Source organism: Aspergillus melleus (genome assembly GCF_016097325.1).
Source record: "Aspergillus melleus strain CBS 546.65 chromosome Unknown contig3, whole genome shotgun sequence".
NCBI classification, from domain to species: Eukaryota; Fungi; Ascomycota; class Eurotiomycetes; order Eurotiales; family Aspergillaceae; genus Aspergillus; species Aspergillus melleus.
The window spans coordinates 308,344-328,531 of record NW_025763372.1 but is presented as its reverse complement, the minus strand read 5'-3'; the positions used below and the strand labels follow the sequence as shown (position 1 = coordinate 328,531).

At 52.5% G+C, this 20,188-nt stretch overlaps 7 protein-coding genes and 1 non-coding gene across 8 annotated transcripts; 4 read left to right on the top strand and 4 right to left on the bottom strand.

The window, feature by feature from the left end:
- Positions 1 to 1,696: 1,696 nt before the first annotated feature.
- EFT2 (elongation factor 2) lies at positions 1,697 to 4,372 on the top strand (the record flags this gene model as incomplete). The annotated part of the gene is made up of 4 exons (XM_046086796.1): positions 1,697 to 1,742; positions 1,801 to 2,456; positions 2,523 to 4,298; positions 4,355 to 4,372. The coding sequence occupies 4 exons, from the start codon at positions 1,697 to 1,699 to the stop codon at positions 4,370 to 4,372; spliced, it is 2,496 nt and encodes an 831-aa protein (XP_045942761.1).
- A 776-nt stretch (positions 4,373 to 5,148) lies between these two features.
- Positions 5,149 to 7,697, top strand: LDX57_005117 (CCCH zinc finger and RRM domain protein; the record flags this gene model as incomplete). The annotated part of the gene is made up of 5 exons (XM_046086795.1): positions 5,149 to 5,213; positions 5,291 to 5,409; positions 5,486 to 6,193; positions 6,256 to 7,277; positions 7,344 to 7,697. 5 exons carry the CDS (start codon positions 5,149 to 5,151, stop codon positions 7,695 to 7,697), a joined length of 2,268 nt encoding a protein of 755 aa, XP_045942760.1.
- Positions 7,698 to 8,278: 581 nt separating this feature from the next.
- LDX57_005116 (putative lactoylglutathione lyase (Glo1)) lies at positions 8,279 to 9,068 on the bottom strand (the record flags this gene model as incomplete). The annotated part of the gene is made up of 2 exons (XM_046086794.1): positions 8,279 to 8,320; positions 8,442 to 9,068. 2 exons carry the CDS (start codon positions 9,066 to 9,068, stop codon positions 8,279 to 8,281), a joined length of 669 nt encoding a protein of 222 aa, XP_045942759.1.
- A 440-nt stretch (positions 9,069 to 9,508) lies between these two features.
- Positions 9,509 to 11,216, bottom strand: LDX57_005115 (uncharacterized protein; the record flags this gene model as incomplete). The annotated part of the gene is made up of 2 exons (XM_046086793.1): positions 9,509 to 10,531; positions 10,587 to 11,216. The coding sequence occupies 2 exons, from the start codon at positions 11,214 to 11,216 to the stop codon at positions 9,509 to 9,511; spliced, it is 1,653 nt and encodes a 550-aa protein (XP_045942758.1).
- Positions 11,217 to 12,122: 906 nt separating this feature from the next.
- On the bottom strand, positions 12,123 to 15,895 carry BMS1 (GTPase BMS1; the record flags this gene model as incomplete). Its single annotated transcript, XM_046086792.1, has 4 exons — positions 12,123 to 15,431; positions 15,512 to 15,601; positions 15,673 to 15,743; positions 15,838 to 15,895. 4 exons carry the CDS (start codon positions 15,893 to 15,895, stop codon positions 12,123 to 12,125), a joined length of 3,528 nt encoding a protein of 1,175 aa, XP_045942757.1.
- Positions 15,896 to 16,506: 611 nt separating this feature from the next.
- Positions 16,507 to 17,280, top strand: LDX57_005113 (urea carboxylase-associated family protein; the record flags this gene model as incomplete). Its single annotated transcript, XM_046086791.1, has 1 exon — positions 16,507 to 17,280. One exon carries the CDS (start codon positions 16,507 to 16,509, stop codon positions 17,278 to 17,280), a length of 774 nt encoding a protein of 257 aa, XP_045942756.1.
- A 1,002-nt stretch (positions 17,281 to 18,282) lies between these two features.
- Positions 18,283 to 18,711, bottom strand: LDX57_005112 (uncharacterized protein; the record flags this gene model as incomplete). The annotated part of the gene is made up of 4 exons (XM_046086790.1): positions 18,283 to 18,370; positions 18,457 to 18,525; positions 18,598 to 18,638; positions 18,697 to 18,711. The coding sequence occupies 4 exons, from the start codon at positions 18,709 to 18,711 to the stop codon at positions 18,283 to 18,285; spliced, it is 213 nt and encodes a 70-aa protein (XP_045942755.1).
- A 419-nt stretch (positions 18,712 to 19,130) lies between these two features.
- LDX57_005111 lies at positions 19,131 to 19,245 on the top strand. Its single transcript has one exon. It is a non-coding gene; the product is annotated as a tRNA-Leu (tRNA).
- The last annotated feature ends 943 nt before the right edge of the window (positions 19,246 to 20,188 follow it).

The window sequence follows — 20,188 nt, the reverse complement described above, 5'->3', positions numbered from 1 at the left end:
ATACAGTGATACTGCAGGCGCAGCAGATCATTGAACCGCAAACCTTACGAAGCTTACCTACCATGCTTCCCCGCATGTTGCTATGGAGTAGAGCATTAGTCTTCGTCTAGTAAGTATTTTGCTCGATTGTATGATTCTTTTGGACCACTTTACAAGAGCCGGGGAAATTACACTAGAAGACTACTGTCCTTGAAATCAGACAACAACCGACATACTAATGTGTCCCTGAAAAATGATCCGGAGGAATTATATCGGTGGTTTCTTCTCTGATAAAGCAAACAATAAGCATCCAGAAATACATCAAGGCTAAATTAAATTCCAGCCAAAGGCATGGATCATTGAGGGCACATGCGCTGGGCCTTAGTCAGCCAAGATAAATTTCGAGCGTGAGATGGTGAGAAAAAAATTTGCCAAATTTTTAGGCGACAGGATGACGCTAAATCGATGTCAGATCAGGGCGGTTTTTGACTTGTTGTTATTGCAAGTCCCGCACCGGAGGAGAGGCCGAAAAAAAAAAAAAAAAAAAAAAAAAAGAATCTGCAGGCCCCTCCATGCCCAAGCGGAGTTAAGAAGGAGTTAGAGACTAATGACTGTAAGACTGTATGGATGTATTGCATGTCATGCAATCCGCACTTTCTCTTTGTCCGGTTCTTACATCATCTACTTGGAGCTTACGAGCTTCGACTCATGGACACAGACATCTTATTATCATAACTATTACTATTATTATGAGGAATTTCGATAGTACTCCTAAGGTCATGCCACAGAGGCAACGCTTGGTAATCAACCAAAACCCCGGGCAGTGCTAGGCAGTTTCAAGTAGGGTTGGTGGCGAGTTGCTGCACGACCGGATCAATCTGGTAATATCTGGTATTTGACCGAGTAGTAGGGAGTATGGTCATGCTGATTGGTAATACCACCGTATGACTATGTCCAGACTCCAGAGTCCATACTGGAGAAGTCCTTCTTGCATCGACATGCCACTGGGAATGGTCCATTATACTTTGCAGCTGACAGTGCTCTTCTCTGTGACTCACAAGATGAGCCATCTAGACGGATAAACCATGGTTGCGAGGCAAATCGAGTCAACTGTAGGCCATAGAGACAACCGTACGGTAAGATAACGAGGGGCATAAGCGGGAAAAAACGCACATCCCGGATTTGAAATCGGAAAAAATCCCAGGCCCCACTTCTCTCGCTTTTCTCTCGTCCTTCCCCTCTTCTGCCGACCACCTCGTCTTCTCTCCCTCTCCCTCTTCACCTTCCTCCGTGAAGCCCTCAGTTCTCCGTTCTTTTGGAGTAGCGCACATAGGTCCTTTTGTCCTATTGATCTGAAGGTCGAGTTAGTCCTCGATCAGGATCCTTGTGTGTCGTTTCTCTTTTCTTTTTCTTTTATCTCATAACCCCGCCTCTAAGGCTCTTGACAAGGAAATACCGTCAAGATGGTTAAGTACGTTATCCCCATTTCTGTTGCTTTGCTACGAGCTTCGGATCGCTATGGAATCATTGAAATCAGTATGCTAACAATGGTTTCTACAGCTTCACTATCGAAGAGGTCCGTATACCTTCCCCGCGCCTATACAAAACTGCAGATTGTCAAGTCGATGAGGAGCGAAAAAAAAAAATCTTGGCAGACGAAAAAAAAAAAAACTGGAAGAAGACATCATCACTAACTATGAAGTAGATCCGGTCCCTGATGGACCGCAAGGCCAACATCCGTAACATGTCGGTCATTGCTCACGGTATGTCGAACTACATTCTGTCTGTGGACCTGGCCATATATACTAACGGATGGGATAGTCGATCACGGAAAGTCCACTCTCAGTGACTCCATGGTCCAGCGTGCCGGTATCATTTCCGCTGCCAAGGCTGGTGAGACCCGTTTCATGGACACTCGTCCCGATGAGCAGGACCGTTGCATTACCATCAAGTCCACTGCCATCTCCCTGTACGCCAAGTTCCCCGACCCCGAGGATCTGAAGGAAATCCCTCAGGCCGTCGATGGTCACGAGTTCTTGATCAACTTGATCGATTCCCCCGGTCACGTTGATTTCTCGTCCGAGGTCACGGCCGCTCTCCGTGTTACCGATGGTGCCCTGGTCGTCGTCGACTGTGTCTCCGGTGTCTGTGTCCAGACCGAGACCGTCCTGCGTCAGGCCCTGACCGAGCGTATCAAGCCCGTCCTTATCATCAACAAGGTCGACCGTGCTCTGCTCGAGCTGCAGGTCTCCAAGGAGGATCTGTACCAGTCCTTCTCTCGTACCATCGAGTCCGTCAACGTCATCATCTCCACCTACCTCGACAAGGCCCTTGGTGACGTCCAGGTCTACCCCGACCGCGGTACCGTTGCTTTCGGTTCCGGTCTCCACGGCTGGGCTTTCACCGTCCGCCAGTTCGCCGTCAAGTACGCCAAGAAGTTCGGTGTTGACCGCAAGAAGATGCTTGAGCGTCTGTGGGTAAGTTATATCACTCTGCAAACCCCAATCTATGATGGGAACTCGGTCGCTAACCTAACTGAATAGGGTGACAACTACTTCAACCCCAAGACCAAGAAGTGGACCAACAAGCCCGAGGCTGATGGCAAGCCCCTTGAGCGTGCCTTCAACCAGTTCATCTTGGACCCCATCTTCAAGATCTTCAACGCTGTCAACAACGACAAGAAGGAGGAGATCCCCACCCTGCTTGAGAAGCTCGACATCAAGCTGGCCTCCGACGAGAAGGACCTCGTTGGCAAGGCTCTGCTCAAGACTGTCATGCGCAAGTTCTTGCCCGCCGCCGACGCCATGCTGGAGATGATCTGTATCCACCTGCCTTCGCCCGTCACCGCCCAGAAGTACCGTGCCGAGACTCTGTACGAGGGTCCCGCTGATGACGACTGCGCCATCGGTATCCGTGACTGTGATGCCAAGGCTCCTCTCATGCTTTACGTCTCCAAGATGGTGCCCACCTCCGATAAGGGTCGTTTCTACGCTTTCGGTCGTGTCTACTCCGGTACCGTCAAGTCCGGTCTGAAGGTCCGTATCCAGGGTCCCAACTACACCCCTGGCAAGAAGGAGGATCTCTTCATCAAGGCCATCCAGCGTACCATCCTGATGATGGGTCGTTTCGTCGAGCCCATTGAGGATGTTCCCGCCGGTAACATCGTCGGTCTGGTTGGTGTCGACCAGTTCTTGCTCAAGTCTGGTACCCTCACCACCTCCGAGACTGCCCACAACCTGAAGGTCATGAGATTCTCCGTCTCTCCCGTCGTGCAGCGTTCCGTTGAGGTCAAGAACGCCCAGGATCTGCCCAAGCTGGTCGAGGGTCTGAAGCGTCTGTCCAAGTCCGACCCCTGTGTCCTGACCTTCATCTCTGAGTCCGGTCAGCACGTCGTTGCTGGTGCTGGTGAGCTTCACCTGGAGATCTGCTTGAAGGATCTCGAGGAGGACCACGCCGGTATTCCCCTCCGTATCTCCGACCCCGTTGTGCCCTACCGTGAGACCGTTACTGCTCAGTCCAGCATGACCGCTCTCTCCAAGTCGCCCAACAAGCACAACCGTCTGTACCTCACTGCTGAGCCCATGGACGAGGAGGTCGCCCTTGCCATCGAGTCTGGCAAGATCAACCCCCGTGACGATTTCAAGGCTCGTGCCCGTGTCATGGCTGACGAGTACGGCTGGGATGTCACCGACGCCCGTAAGATCTGGTGTTTCGGTCCCGACACCAACGGTGCCAACTTGCTCATTGACCAGACCAAGGCCGTCCAGTACCTTAACGAAATCAAGGACTCTGTCGTCTCTGGTTTCCAGTGGGCCACCCGCGAGGGTCCCGTTGCCGAGGAGCCCATGCGTGCTATCCGCTTCAACATCCTTGATGTGACCCTGCACGCTGATGCCATCCACCGTGGTGGTGGTCAGATCATCCCCACTGCCCGTCGTGCTCTGTACGCCGCCACCCTGCTTGCCGACCCCGGTCTTCTCGAGCCCATCTTCAACGTCGAGATCCAGGTTCCCGAGCAGGCCATGGGTGGTATCTACGGTGTCCTTACCCGCCGTCGTGGTCACGTCTACACTGAGGAGCAGCGTCCCGGTACTCCTCTGTTCAACGTCAAGGCTTACCTGCCCGTCAACGAGTCCTTCGGTTTCCCCGGAGATCTCCGCCAGGCCACCGGTGGTCAGGCCTTCCCCCAGTCTGTCTTCGATCACTGGGCTATCCTCCCCGGTGGATCTCCTCTTGACACCACCACCAAGCCCGGTCAGGTCGTCATGGAGATGCGTAAGCGCAAGGGTCTCAAGGAGAACGTTCCCGGATACGAGAACGTAAGTGCTATCTTTCCCTCTTTCTTTTCTCAAACATCACTAACACTGCAATCTAGTACTACGACAAGCTGTAAAAACGTTCTTTACAAACTTTTTAGGCGTCAGTTCAATAGTAGCTGGCATCCTACATTTATGAGATCGACGAACGCAATACAAAGTCTATGTTAGGGGCCATACCCACAATCAACACAACCAAAATTCAGACACCGCAGCTTAATGTCGTATGTGGACCTTTTCGATACCTAGAAGTAGTAGAATCCAGGAGTGCACGAGCATTTGCTATGGCTTTTCTTTTATTGTTATGTTAACGACTGTGAGGACTTTTTTCCTATTTCAAGTTTGCTGTTCTCTTTTGGACGAGAGAAAAAAAATATGAGAAAGTAGTTCACAAGTTCGAAGTGGTAGCATACACTCTGTAGACGTAGATGGTAAAGGATAGTATTTATCGGACTCGAACTACTCCGTCGAGGGAAACTCACGGTGTGGTGTAGGAATGGCTTGGCGGTTATTGTTCTGCACCGCCCACGTGACCCGTCATCCGCGTTCGCTCGCGTTTCCCCAGCTTCGGCGATCTGCTACGCAACTTTTTTTCCTTTGAATTATCACCTTTCCCTTACACTTGCCGCCTCGGGATGGTCTGATCGGCTTGTTCTAAAAAACATCTTCTCCGTCTCTTCAAGTTCTATCCCTGCCATCTATATACCTGAATTCTCCCAAGACTGCAGTCGAGTGGTGGGAAGAAACGATCGAAGACTGCACCTGACCTCAACCGTCGCGACGGTCCCTGCCCGCGAACGTCGAATTAAATTCTTTCTGTGCAGATTTCCTTCTCCGTCTCACCTGTGCGACAATGCAGCTCACAGAAGCGCAAGCGGAGGAGGTGAAGAACTGGGTGGTGAAGAAGCTGGAGGACATGTACGGCTCCTTGATGCAGCTTGTCCGGATGGGACAAAAGGACTCGATGCTAATCATGACAATGTGAACCCACACAGATCTGACGCTGATGCCGATGTCCTAGCTGACTATGTGCTGGCACTTATCCGAACCGATGCTCCGGATGAGGAGATCCGAAAGGCCTCGGAGGAGAATTTGGAGGATTTTTTGAGAGAACGTTCGTGCGCCGGATATTACCCGTACCCATTGACACTAGGGGAACTTCGCTCTAATTAATCATGGCCGGGGTCTAGATACTGCACAGTTCGTCAATGAGCTGTTTGCTACGTTCGCGCCCAAACAGCCTCCTCCGACACAGCCCCAAGCCTCGCTCGCCCATGAGAATCCCAGCATTGAGTCGGCGCCTCAGCAGTCGACTCCGTTTAACCCCCAGTCGGCGCCATTCAATCCGCAATCGGCTCCGTTTAACCCACCCTCGGGTCCTTCGAAGGGCGCATATGGCTCTCCCATGGGCCAGTTCCCTCAGTCGCAAACTGACGCGCCCGGCTTCAACCGCAAGCGCAGCTTCCACGAAGGTTTCCAGAACGACCAGGATCGGGAGGATGTTCCTCAGCACCGGACTTTCAAGACTCCGCGTCGGGGCCGTGGGGGTGGTCGCGGAGATTGGATGGGCCGAGATGGGCGTGGTCCTCCAGGTGGACCGGGGCAATTCCCTCCTCCGGGGCCGGGTGGTTTCCCCGTCATGCCTCCCTCGTTCCCTCCGTTTGATGAAAATAACCCGATGGCGGCAATGATGGCGATGCAGAGCATGGGCTTCCCGCAGATGCCTGGAATGCCTCCGATGCCCATGCCACCCACAGGTGGTCCCGGTCAACCCCCTGATCAAATGATGCCGAAGACTTCTGAACGTTGTCCCTTCTACGAGACTCAGGGTATTTGTTACCTCGGGGCAGCTTGCCCCTACCAGCATGACGCTATTCCCGGGGCCTCGAAGGAAGACGGTATGCTCCACCCACTATTCGTCCCGTATGCTTTCAGATAGCTAACACGAGCTTTTGCATAGAATATGATCCGAAATCGTCTAACATCGTGACGGACTTCCAGAGACGGAATATAGACTCTCCATTCCGTGGCAGTGACAGAGGTCGCGGCCGGGGCCGGGGAGACCGCGGTGGATTTGGAGGCCGGGGACGTCGGACAGAGCTCTCATCGGCCGGTCCCAATGACGATACTTCGATCACAACGATTGTCGTCGAACAAATCCCTGACGACAAACTCGACGAAGCAACGATACGCGAGTTCTTTTCTCAGTACGGTGAAATCGTTGAAGTCTCGATACAGGCACACCGGCGTCTCGCTTTGATCACGTACGACAGTCATGCCGCTGCTAAGCGGGCGTGGTCCAGTCCCAAGGTGATCTTTGATAACCGGTTCGTCAAGGTGTACTGGCATAAGCCCAAGAACGATCGCAGTCATGAACAGCGACCAGCTCCGGGCGATGCCATGGATGAAACGCCGTCATTCGATCCCGAGGAATTCGAAAAACAGCAGGAAGAGGCGCAAAAGTCGCATGAAGAGAAGATGAAGAGGCGCAAGGAGACCGAGGACGCTCGACAAGCCTTGGAGAAACAGCGCGAGGAACTCTTGAAGAAACAAGAGGAAGAAAAGGAGCGGCTTCTGCGGAGACTGGGCGGAGATGGCGCCAGTAATGGCAATGGATCTGGAGACGGAGAGTCTCGGTCTCCGTCCCAAGAGAACTCCAGTGACCAGACCAAACAACTGCGGGCACAATTGGCTGCTCTGGAAGCCGAGGCGAAGACTCTCGGCATTGACCCCAATGGCTCGGAATCGGCTTCCCCCTTTGGCTACCGTGGTCGGGGCCGAGGATATCTCGGAAGAGGCGGTTTTGCTCCACGAGGTCGTGGTGGATACGATCCGTCCTACCGTGGAGGCTTCCGCGGACGCGGTGGTATGGCGCGTGGGCGCGGCGGCGTACTTCGTCTAGACAACCGACCGAAGCGGATCGCCATCTCCGGCGTTGACTTTGATACCGAGAAGGACGAAGCATTGCGGCAGTTCCTGATCGTAAGTTTCTCCCTTCTAAACCAACTTCTACCCTCCTCTCACTTACTTACTAACACCACCCCTCAGGGCGTCGGCGAATACGAATCCATCGAGCCCCATTCCGAAGATCCCAACTCCCTCATCGTCGCCTTCAAGGAACGCTACATCGCCGAGAAATTCATGCGCGGACCCTGGAAGATCCCCTCGGTCGGCGACGTCCAGCTCGCCTGGGTGCCCAACCCCCCTATCTCCCTTCCCCCAGCACCCTCGGGCCTCGAATCCGATGCCAAAACTGCCTCCGACGAAGACACCGCCATGGACATCACGAGCTCTTCTCTTCCGCCGCCGCCGGATCAGCCGGGAAAGCCGAGAGACGGAAACGGGAACGCGGATGTCGATTACGATGTCGCTGAGGTGGATGATACCTGGGGCATGGAATAGATTATGTTATGATAGATCTTATTTGGTGCCGTTGATAGTCTAACAACAACAACAACAACAACAACCACCACTTCTTTTTTTTTCTTTGCTCGTTGGTTTTCTGTTTCTGTATACATACGTGCGCGAATGCATACATAACCTATCTATCTATCTACCTTTTTTGTCCTTCTCTGCCTACGTATAATGTTGTGTTCTCGTGTCCTAGTTATCTATCCTACGCTTTGAGGATGATCAATTGAATGCGGGCATATCGTCTTTCGCTTGTTTTGCTGACATCTGCATGTCTATTGTATGTATGTATGTACATGCTCTCTCCCTCTGACTTGCATTCGGTGCGAGGATGAAGACATTGCAGTTCATGATTTGCTTTGAACGTGATCGCTAGTAGTTAGTGTATTGTACTGCATTCAATGCATGCATGTCTATTTATTTTTGGTGCCTGCAGGTATATATGGTATGTATCTATGTACAAAGTCCGGTTGATCGACTGGTTGGCATTGGCCAGGGTAGAAAAGAGACAGGGGGAGGGGGCAACAACTCAACCGTTAGTGGGTCTGCAGTATCTTCTTGAAGAATTCAAATTACTGCATGTTCTGGGAGATGAGTTCGACGATGTATCCATCCTAGCAGAGAGATAGCTCGGTTTGGTTAGCTAGCTGGTTATCGCTTTTTTGGATGTTTTCTATCCATGTGTAGGTAGGTAGGTATGTAGTGTAGGACTGTAGATGGAGATTGACAACCCACCGGATCAAGCACGTAGGCGATCTGATCGAAAAACCGCTTATAGTTCGGATGGATCTCGCCGACGCCGATACCGCGGTCCGCTTCCCATTGACTCAGAGGTACGCTCTCGCGAGAACTATCGCCGAGTTCCTTGAAGATGGTGACGCCCTCGGCGCGCAGGCGGGCGACAGCCGCGGGGACGTCCGGGACGGTGAATCCGAGGTGCGCGAACCCCAGGTGCGGGGGCTCGTTGCCGGTGGAGATCTGGCTGTCCGGGGCGGACTCGGTGCCGTGGACGTGGCACAGTTCCAGCAGCCCGAGGGTCTGGGCGAGATTGCGCGGGTTCGAGACCTTGGAGGCCCAGGCGGGGAGATCGGCGCGGTCGGTGGCCGTGGACGGGTACCCGAGATAGTAGAGGGTGAAAGGGCCGGTGTTCATGGTGAAGACGGTGCGCATGCCCATGAGGTCGACGAAGAAGTGGAGGGTGCGTTTGGGGTCGCGGATGCGGAGCATGAGGTGGTTGAGCTTGTAGTTGGCCGTGGGGCTGTCTTCGGGGAGCGGGGGATCGGTGTTGTGTCCGCCTGGAAGAAAGGCCCCTTCTTCGAAGGGAGTCGACGATGGACCGCTAGAGTTGTCGCTGGTAGACATTTTTGATAAGCGTTGTAGAATTGAGGTCGGTGGGAAAGATGGAAGGAGGATAAAGATAAAAGGCGCAAGACCGGTCGGTGTATTTCCTAGATAAACAACGGCGTTGCCGAGGATCTCCACCATCCTGCAGTCTCACGTCTCCAACGGCATTCCGAGCCATCCAATAGCTCAAGCTATAGCCAATTGACATGTAAACCGTAGCAGCGAGTCATAATATATATAAAAGTTCCGTCAACCCCCACAACCAAGAAGAATCAAAAGCTCCACTTCATGCTGTCATTATAGTGACTGCAAAGGCGCCCAAGAATTGCGGTTTATGTGCGGAACGATGTCTCTGGTGTATAATGCAAACAATGTAACCAAGAAGCCATGGAGCAAGAAACGAGGATTACAACGTCGTTCGGTAGGTCGATGACATAACTCATAGCCAGCCAGATGGTTCACGACCCCCTTGGAGTATCCTGTTCGCTTGTGCTCTTTTTCTGATTGGAGTTTGTGCTCAGATTGTCGGACTGATGACGAGATAGGGCCTTCTCATCCTCGCTGTCACTGTCCATTTGGTCTAGCATACGATCAATCTCATCACCTGCTTGTGACTCCAAGCCAGCATTCGAACCGTGCCCATGGGAACCGGACCGGTCACTTTCATCCTTGTGGTGGGACTCCTGCCCCAATCTCGAACTGGACGTGGAGTCTCTTGAGTTGCTAACGCTGTTCTGTATCAAGCTCGGTTGAGGCTGAGAATTCTGGGAATGGGAATAATAGCCCGAATGTCCCGGACTGGACATGAAAAGGAGAGTCTCGATGGCATCCTGCTCCATCGCTGTACCTTGTATATGTCTATTGGATAAGGAGCCATACGGCGTTGAGATTGCCCCAGATAGCGGCTGAGGAGGAGGTGTCCCAGGTACCAGGACTGTTTCCGAACTGGTAGCTGGCTTTGAAACACCGAATTCTTGCTGCGAGTGGTGCCGCCGATGAAGGGGAAAGGGAGAGTATCGGTGAGGGTTGTATGCTTCGTTGGGATTTGGCCTTCTACGCCGTGAATTACTACTCTTCGGAATGATGTCTGCCGGCGGGGCAAGTCGCGGGATCGTTGGCGTTGAACCATGGGATCTTGACCGATCGTGATGGGGCATGAACGGCGTGGATGAACCGGAGCAGATTGTTGGCGACGCTCGCAAAGGCTCTGGTTGAAAATGTGACTGAGATGGCGCTGACGGATCCGGCGCGGATACAGTTGTGCCATCGGGAGAGCCCATGTCCATTATTTGATGAGATTCCGATGATTCGTCGGGGAATGGATAAAGCCCCATGCGTTTCAGCGTGTCTGGATCCGTGGGAGGTGCTCGAGAGTTATTTGTCAGTAGTCCCATGGGAAACCGAGCATTGTTTGCTTGGCGGCTTTTCTCGATCTTGGAGGCAGCATAAGACAGGCGGGTACGGAGATGTACGGACAACTTCTTTGAGGTCAGTTTTCGAAGACTTCAGCCAAGTAGATATGCGCTGTCAACTTACAGCCGCGATCCTACTTCCATGCGAAAGCGAGCCAATACTTTCAGAACGCCGTCTTCCGGAGCTCGTCTGACCTGCACTATAATGATCTTGCGGACTGCCTGGTTTGGCCACGCCCATCGCCGTTCGCTTCCGGCCCACTAACATTTCTGGTGGACTTTTGGGTGTTGTAAACGATTGGGCGCCGTTATCTCTTGGATCTTGGGTCGGTCTAGCCTCATGTGAAACTATCGTGGGGAGGTTCCTCGATTCTATGGGTTGAGATTGTGGTTGCGGTTGTGGCCGCTTGGGCGAATGACCACTCTGCACGGTCGAATGATCCAACGAGTCTGACGGGTTCTGTGTTTGCGACTGGAGAACGAGATCTTGGGAGGACCCCGAGCTGCCTGGGTGAGCATTCGATTTATAAGGCAAATCTAAAGGGTCCGTCTCGGCGCGAGGATGTGACGCTGTGTTTTGAGCAGCCGGTACTGAACGACGGCTGACATGTCGATCGGCGTCTGGGACTTGATGCGAGTCCACGAGTCCATTCCCACGAGCCGCCGAGACAGGGTACTGCGAATTAAGATGCGGCGGAGGAAACGGCGCGTGTTCCACGTGTTGGCGCTCACTCAGCTGCGGCGATCCGCCCATGATGGTCGACTAGTCAACGCGGCACTTCCGCCGGGCGCGGCTGCGTAATAAGAACTAGAGTCAGATTATGGGCGCTGACCCAACAGAAGAACTCTTGTCTATCTGCAACCCGGTCACCGACAGGGCAGATGGTTTAGGACAGAGGGTCCTGAAACGAGGGAACCCACCACTGCCCCGAGAGCGGGCGCCTAGATGATTCCCCGGTCTCAAGAGAGGGGAGTTGGGTGCGGGACTGTCCGATGCGGATCTCCCAAGCGCTTCCAGCCTTCTCAAGTCCACCGAACGACTGAAGCGAATCAGTCGACCGAGTTCCTCGATGTGAGAAAATCCCCGCGTTGCAGATTCCTGCAAGGAGCGGCTCGCCGGAATCTATACGCGAAATAGGTACGTGGTCGGCCGGTGTGTTGCGCGGCTCGAGCACCTTTCCCTCTTGGACCAATGGAGTTGGCTTGAAGAAAATGGCAGGATCAAAGGACGGAAATTGGCCCCAGGCTCAAAAAAATGGAAGACAGCCTACATGAGGTGGGCAGGGAAGGTTGTGGGGATCGATGCGATAAGACAAGTCCGACTGTCATGTCAAGTCGATCGTCTGGAGGCGACGCGTGCGCGGCGCGGTCACGTGGTCGACGGGTGCAGAGTCTGGACTATAAGAGACACCGTGCAGTGAGGCCTGTAGTACTTCGGCAGATGGATGACCACTGAATCCTACATGTACTCTAGATCAGTCATGTCCAGGTATATTCATAAAACACCATGTATATTTTTGTTTCAACGCCATCCACCATGCAACAGGTTGATAGATACATATGGACATTATTCACACAACTTTTGCCAGCTAATCGAAAACAAAATCGCCAGGTATATAGACAGAACAGATCCAGAAGGAAAATCAGACCGATTGTGGTTCTAACGACGCTTCTTGCCGCCGCCGCCTCCCTCATCGCCGGTGTTCTTGCGCTTCTTACCCTCGCGTCGCCAGTAATCGTCGCGCTCTCTCTTCTCCCGCTCTTGTTTCTTCTCCAGGCTGTCGGCAACCTTGGCCCGGTAGACCTGGCGTCGCTCCTCCTGCTTTTCGGCTCGTCGGCTTTGCTTGTCATTGCGCATCGTGGTGAGCTTCTGCATGAGGTCGCGCGCCTTCTTCTCTTCACCTCCCAGGACGACGGCACGCTTCTGCATGTACGTCTTGTCCTTGTGGGCCTTCATCTTGGTGATCTGCGACTTGAAGGGCAATTCGGTGGCCAGCTGTCGGGGCACTCGGAGAGGGTTGAAGTGACGCGTGGGCCGCTCGATCTTATGGTAGGCGGAGTCCTTGTTCAAGGGGGTGGGAATGCCCTTCTCACGACGGACCTCGCCGGTGAGACGCATTCGCTGCCATCCGTTGTCGCCCGATACGTCCTGCTCATCCTGGTCGAGCAGGTTGGTCACCGGGTTGTAGAATCGGTGTGGCTTGATCGGGTACCAGGCACGCAAGAAGACAATGTCACTCATCAGAATCTTATCTTCGAACGTAGCACGGAAGTACCCTTCCGGTTTGCTGAGAGCCCGCTTGATCTGACCGCGGATGCCGGAGACAGTTCGAACGGACGCGCCCTCGAACTTGGCAATTTCAAGCGACGAGTTGAACATGTCCTTGATGAAAGCAGTGTTCTTGAAGATCTTGTAGGGTATACCAGTCAATTTCAGTTTCTTGACAATCTCCGTATGTTCGTCCACGTTCAATACCGTTCCCGTGGCGGCGATTCGGAAGCCCGGCGCTTTGTTGGAGAAGGACTGCACGCAGCAGAAAGCAGTGTTCGGCGCAACGAGGGGTCCGTAAAACGTGGCGAAGCAGTGCATGTGCTCAGGGGTGTATTTGAGCATACGGTTTCGCGTCCGACTGTCGGACGTGCTGTAAATGGGCATGGTTTGGAACCGGCGCCAACCAAGTGAGAAGATCAGGGGGTCGTTGCTCTTGAGGATCTTCTTGTGCCAACGATGTCTCTTGATACGGATCTGCACGTATCCGAACCGGTCCTCGGTTGGTGCCAGTCCACCGACGATAACGGGGAAGCGAGGATTGAATTTCGTCGCAAACTCGCAAGGCACATTCTCGAGAACGATACGTGCGTACGTACCGGCCTTGAAGCCCTCTGCTCTAGCCCGAGAGGCCGGGTCCAAGGTGTCAAACTCCGCGCGGTTGATATCTTGCTGCTTTTGTAGCTTGGCCTTCTGAGCGTCGTACCATTCGTCCTCGCCGAATTCTTCTTCTCCGCCACCGTCCTGCCGTGAGTTGTCCTTGGAATTTGCGAAGCCTTCGCGATCTTCCTCCTCGAAGCGGAGTCTCAACTCCTCCTTCTTCTTTGCATTTCGCTCACGCTCAGCTTCCAGGTCCACGGGGCCGTTGTTTTTCTCGGCCTCGTCATCATCGCCATCTTCACCCTCGTCGTCTTCAATTCCATTAAACGTCTCTCCCGTCTCAAGATCCTCGAACTCTCCATCGCCTTCGTCATCCTCGTCACCGTCGAAATCGTCGTCTCCATCTCCGGAGTGATGGGAGGTGATGAATCGACTGCGTAACGACTCAAGCAGATCCTCCTCTTGCCACTTCTGCTCCAGTGCTTCATAATCGAATTCGGGGACAGAGCGGAACTCTGACTGCTCCTCCTTCTCGTTGTTGGTCTTCTTGAAGAAATCGTCTCCCTCGTCTTCAGGCTCTTCTTCCTCTTCCTCCTCACTGTCCTTGCCTGACCATTTCCGGATCACGTCAGCGGGATCGAGGGATTCGTCGTACATCATGCGCGAGAGGTCGGTGACACGGTATTTAGGCCTGCTGGCGTGAAGAGCTTTGATGTTCGCAGCCATGTTCTCTTTCCATCGGAATGCGCCGTCATCCTCGCCGTCCATATCGTCCTCGTCCTGATCGCTGTCAAGCTCTTGATCCTCAACAGATGAGATAGAGCCAAGGTCGGAGTCGCTGTCGGCAAATGCGATGTCATCTTTAGCTCCACGGTCTTTGCCGTCTTGCTTTTCCCGGAAACTGGTTTCAAAGTCTGCCGGGGCAGCAAGGTGCAGACCCTCCTCGTCGCTGGCCCCATCAACTTCGTCACCCTCCTCGTCATCCTCATCACCCTCTGCGCTTTCGAACCCTTCGTCGTCATCATTCAGTGTATCCTGTTTGTCTTCGTCATCCATGAATCTGACGTTCCTTCTGCGCTTTCTACCGACGGTGTCGTCCTCGTCATCCGCCTTGGCAATAGCCTCGCCGCCACTGAACAGACGGACACCACCATCGGCTTCACCGAGCAACTTGCGCTCGCCCTGCAGGCCAACAACCAATTGCTCTCCAAGACCACGATCTTCGTTATCGCTTTCCTCGTCCTCCTCGCGCTCAAAGTTGTTTGTCTTGACATCGATGTAAACAGCATCTTTGTCGACCAGCACACCACCAACGTCAGACATAGGCGCGAACAAGAGCTTTTGCTTATCACCAAGTCTGCGTTTGCTGCCCTTGCCGGACTTGGCCAGCTGCTGGTCCATGAAAGGCGTGGGGCAAGGATCCGGGAGACTCTCGATGCCTGAGACAGTCAAGTCACCGACACCAGGAACGTGCACTCGGGCGCCTTGCGCGGGGAAATTAGTACCACGCAGGTACCCATAAAGCGCGATCGTCCGGTCGCATTTCGGGTTCTCTTCGATGTCGGTCGGAGGAGTGATGTCCAGGAAGCGGTCGGCCAGCGCATACGGGTGAGAGTTACGCCAGATCAACGGTCGAGGGTTTTTCATGACGGACAAGAAGCGAGAAAGGTTGTGTATCTCGCGGTCGGGGTACCGGCCGTTGACCACGCCGGAGAGGTAGAATAGCTTTGCGCCGTTATAAAGCTCGCTCCAGAAACGGTGCTTGAGGCGCTTTTTGGCAGCCCGCAGGGTGCTCTGCTTCTTGAAAAGGTCCAGATGGGTCAAGATTCCGAAGACGTTTCCCGGCATACCACTCGAAGCCAACACGTTCAGGAATTCCATGGTTTCCATTTCAAACCCATAATTACCGTCAATCATCAGAAGCACAATATCTGCAATTTTCGCCACATCGATCATGCTAGCCAAAGAATCGGAGGGGCATTCGATGATTGTAAGTCGGCGTTTCTTCGATGTCACGATTGTCAACGGTCCGGTCGGCGTGCTAAGAGTCTGCTTGGTGTAGCGGCGAATCAAAGATTTGACAAGGGTGGTTTTTCCGACCTGGTCGTTGCAAGCTCGTCAGTTCCTTCCATTCGCATTTCGTATCGCATTAGCATCCTAAGGATAGAGTGACAACTTACACCTGGCGGTCCAACCACCGCAACGATCAGCGGAGGAGCCTCCTCAGGCAAGCGATCCACCAGAGGTACATGGAGTCTTTTCTCTTTGATCTATGACAACAGAATTGTATTAGCTCATGGATCGTTTCGACCGGTGGTTTGAGATCGGAGAGGGCGCATACATCATGCGATCGCGCGCCAGCCTTGTTGCCTTTTCCAGGATTCGAGTATGCGAAAGCCTTGGGGTTGGGGCCTAGAAAGAATATCGACGCATGTTAGCATTGTCGACGACCAGTTTTTCCAACGGGGCAGCGGGCAAAAAATGAGGCTTCAAACTGTATACATACCATCGTGCTTCTTCTTCTCCTTGGTGGTCCGATGGACCCTGTTTGACTGTTGTTCCATGGCGGAAAAGAGGTCAAGGACCTCGTGTGAAATCCCTTCTTTCCGTCTAAAAGAAAGGATTCACGGCGCACTCAGATGGCGATCTGTGAGCTGCTTCTGGCTGGTAGCTTGCTCGGACCAAAATTATTATTTCCATTTTCTTCGTCGGAGTAGAATTTAATCCGCGCCGATCCGCAAAAAAAGTTTCTGAACCTGAGTTTATTCCTCAGGCACCAATTCGGACTGCGCTCCTTACGTAAGGTCTTATCGAGGAGGGCTTATCCGGCCCGACGTTCTCCGATCAGGGCTCCACCCTAAGGCATCGGTCCGACTAACAGAGACAGGCGGAGATGATGGCCTATCATCACTTGTTGGCTCCCTGTTATCGCCGGTGACGGCGAGCATTGAGGCAGTTAGGACCCAGGAGGTCAGTAGTCTCGATTAAAGCGGATCCAATGGTGTCAGATACGATATAGATGTTGCCATTATCAGTGGATGGATTTCGACAATGCCAATTATTATTAAAGGACCAAGCTCTCTCGACCCCTGTAGCGCTTCGTAAATCCCCCGCTTGCTAACAGCTTCTTTCCCCTCACGGTTCCTTTACTCCATATAAGCACACATCATTCACAATGGCTCCTCATGGTCGACCCCCGCCAGCATACACGGCTCCTAAAGACTCGACCGTCCACGGCACTACCCCTATTTACAAGTCTATCTCAAAGACGGCCGCTGATGCCTCGCAGCGCGTCCTGGAGACATCGTTCACCATCCGCCCTTGTTCCGGACAGGCCTGGGTCGTCCCAGCCGGACATATCTGCCGTCTCACCACCCCCAAAGGTCCACAGGTCGGGGACCTGAACATCTGGAACGCGCAGAACCCTCGAGAGCGTCTCTGGGCTGCCCGCACGCGTCAAATCCATGCGTCTCACGTGTCTGTCGGTGATCGTCTCTGGTCCAACCTGCCATACCTGCGCCCACTTGTGACAATAACGGGGGATTCGCTGGCCGGCGGTCAGCTGCATGAGCTGGTTGATGACAACGGCGTGCGGAAAGCAACCTTCGGAACCACCCAGTTTGGAGGACGGTGTCATGACCTCCTGGGCACGCGGTGCGATCCCTACGTCAATCTGCTCATGGGTGGAGAATCGTTCGATTATCACTGTCATTCCAATCTGACTCGCGCGGTGGTGCCCCATGGACTTACCGAGCTGGATGTGCACGACGTCCTGAATGTCTTCCAGGTTACTGGGCTCGATGAGGAGGGGAAGTATTTCATGGAGACCTCTCCGGCTAGGCCGGGCGAGTACTTTGAGTTCTTTGCCGAAGTTGACGTCCTTTGTGCGCTTTCAGCCTGTCCTGGTGGTATGTGTCTTGCAGTTCCGACGAGATTTGACAAATACTGACAGCCTCGTTTCTAGGTGACCTTTCTAACTGGGGCTGGGAAGGAAAAGAGGATACTATGGGAGCTACCACCCGCCCTCTTGGTGTGGAGGTGTATAAGTTGACGGACTCTAAAGTCCTGGAGGGGTGGGAACAACCAGAAAGTCCTAATTATACCGGTATGCATGGCTTGAGAATGCCCGAGCGAGATAATGATGGGTCTGGCTATGTCGGGTTATAGCGACCATGTCGTCTGAATTCTCGGTCTGTCGATAAAATTTCCTTTATCCTTTTTTTTGTTTTTTTTTTTTTTTCTCCTGCCACGTCCTATCAATTGAATATCGGGCATAAGTTCTGTTGTCGGCGCTGTGGTTATGTATGTTGCTGGGGTATATATACTGTAGCCGGGCGACATATATAGATTGAGGGCATGGCTATTTGTTGACAGCCTCGCTGATAAGTAAGATCGGATACATACAAAAATGTTTAGAGCGAGACAGTACACCAGTCTGCATAACATCAAAGCATCTGAGTCAGATCAACGAAGATCACAGCATAAAGCTATGGACTATATTATCCGTGTCCGCAGGATCCCGGCGGCCACGGATATCTTCCAACTGTATAGGTTAAGCCACCCAAGGAAAGCGGGAAAGCGGCGAGCACAGCCCGCATTCACGTGACTGCCCCGCCTTGGATAGCGTCATCGGCTTGGGCACCCCCACTTGCTGCATGGAGATGTCATCGAAGACATTTACAGATTTCAGTGGATATTGAACATAGTATTACTGAATCATAAAAGGACATGAGGTTGTCTGCTTATCCATATTCCCTGCGCGGCAAATCTAGAGTTCACATATGGTATTTTATTTCCTCGTCGTACAGTAACAGAAAGTCCGTAGCCCATGCAGCTAAGACACGCTTGAATAGGCAGCAGTATGCCAGATTGGATGAAGCAGTTCACAAAAGGCAGCGCTTGACGGTCGTTAACAAGATGTAATATTTGGTCTTCCCTGAAGGATCACCCATTACTGGGTCCTCATCTCGCCATCTTGCTCGACGTGGATGTGCTCGGATGATTCGAAAGTTCGGACCAGGTCATCTGAGAAATCGACACTAAGTGGGGTCAGCTGAAGGGTGTCCTCTATACCTTGATGGTTGTTGGCGGGTTTGGGGGGAGGAGGGTATTATTGCTGCCTTACGTGAAGCCCTTGATGAGAGTGTATTCGTGCTTGATGGTGCCGCCCTCCTTCCTCACCTGCTCTTTGGCCCTACGAAGAGTACAGTGTCAGTGATCAAACCTGGACGAAAGAAAGTTTTGAGAGGTATGACGAAGGCCTTACTTTTGCAGCTCCTCGGGGGGGGAGTCTTTCTTCAGAGTGACCTGGAGGTAGATGTTAGAGCGGGGACTTAGGAGTCATAGTATAAAATGCACCACGAACGTTGTAGAGCGGCATGTTATCGGTAGAATTTGGACGCGGAAAGATGAATGCGTAGGTGGTGATTTTAGGGGGTAGTGTGTAATGGTAGAAAGGTCACGGTAAATCGGAGGACAGTTGGACGTTGAAACTGGAAGAAACGTAGACTTGCAGGCGGGTGGGACCAGGGAGGTTTTATACCAGTCGGCGCGGGGCGAGTGATGGAATGTCACGGCTGATAAGGGAATGTAACCACTAACGATAGAATAAGGTGGGAGGGGGAAAATGCAAGTGGCTACTTTTTGGCCTGAATCCCTGGATACCCGCTTCCTTGGAATCGCGCCATTCAAGGCCATCCAATGGTGACCATCTCGTTGGCCACGATTCCTTGCAGGCTCTCAGAGCAGTCACAAACTTTGATACTTATATTTATTTTTAATTGGTCAAACTACAACAAAGGCAAGATGGCCGAGTGGTCTAAGGCGCTCGACTCAAGAATCTTAGTATTCTTCCCATGAAAGTGGGAGTTTTCGAGTCTCGAAAGGGGCGTGGGTTCGAGTCCCACTCTTGTCATTTCTCTTGTCATTTTGATTTTTTTTCACCCCCCCCCGACGGGGTGGCGCGATAGTAGAGTTATCCGGGCAATCTTCGATGATTCTTGTAATATTTTCTGCCTAGATCACCGCCGATCTTCCTAAAGTTATTCTACCAAACTCTCTACATTATTACGAAGAGTTAAGCAAAAGACAAGCTCTGAAGAACGCAGCTTAAGACTCCATACCCTCTACCAGACAACACAAGTCAGCCCTATTGTACAGATCTCTTACCACGAGGCTGCTCAGCTTCAGACTCAGGCTCATTGCTGTCTGCTCTTGCGCGTTTTGCTGTAGTAGATGCTTGTATTTCCTTGGACCATGAGCCGTCATCTAGAACATAAGCACCACACACCCCCCACCCCCATAAAGACTTTTATGTCCTCGGCAACAGTGGCATCATTCTCTGTGTGGATGAAGATATGTCGTCTACTTCGGCTTTTTTTAGAGTATGAATCGTAGCACCATCTAGCCAGTCAACCAAGCTGTATATTGTGAAAATGGCCTCGAGAGAGTTCTGTGGTGATGTTGGATAGAGAACTCTTTGATCTCCCTCCTTGTCCCTCAAAGTTAGTCGAAAAGCCAATCGGGATGCTGGGTCGTTTGTTGTTTTGGGTGTAACAAAGGCATTCGGATGCCTTTCTCCAACTAGTGCGAGCTCGATTTGGATTAGAATCCCTTCCTTGTTATCCTTGAGGTAGAAGTCCAGAAGTTGGACCCGATTAACAGAATGAACCGTAAACTGGAGATCAAGAATTTTGCGATGTTTTTTGTTCCGATGAGCGGATCACAAATCGTATTCTTTATAACGGCGTCCGCTTAGTAGACTCACCTATATATGCATCTCTTAAAAACCAAACCCTCCGTGAGTGAGATTACAGTAAGCCGCCCGCTTCCCATAAGTAGACACTTGTATAACTTCA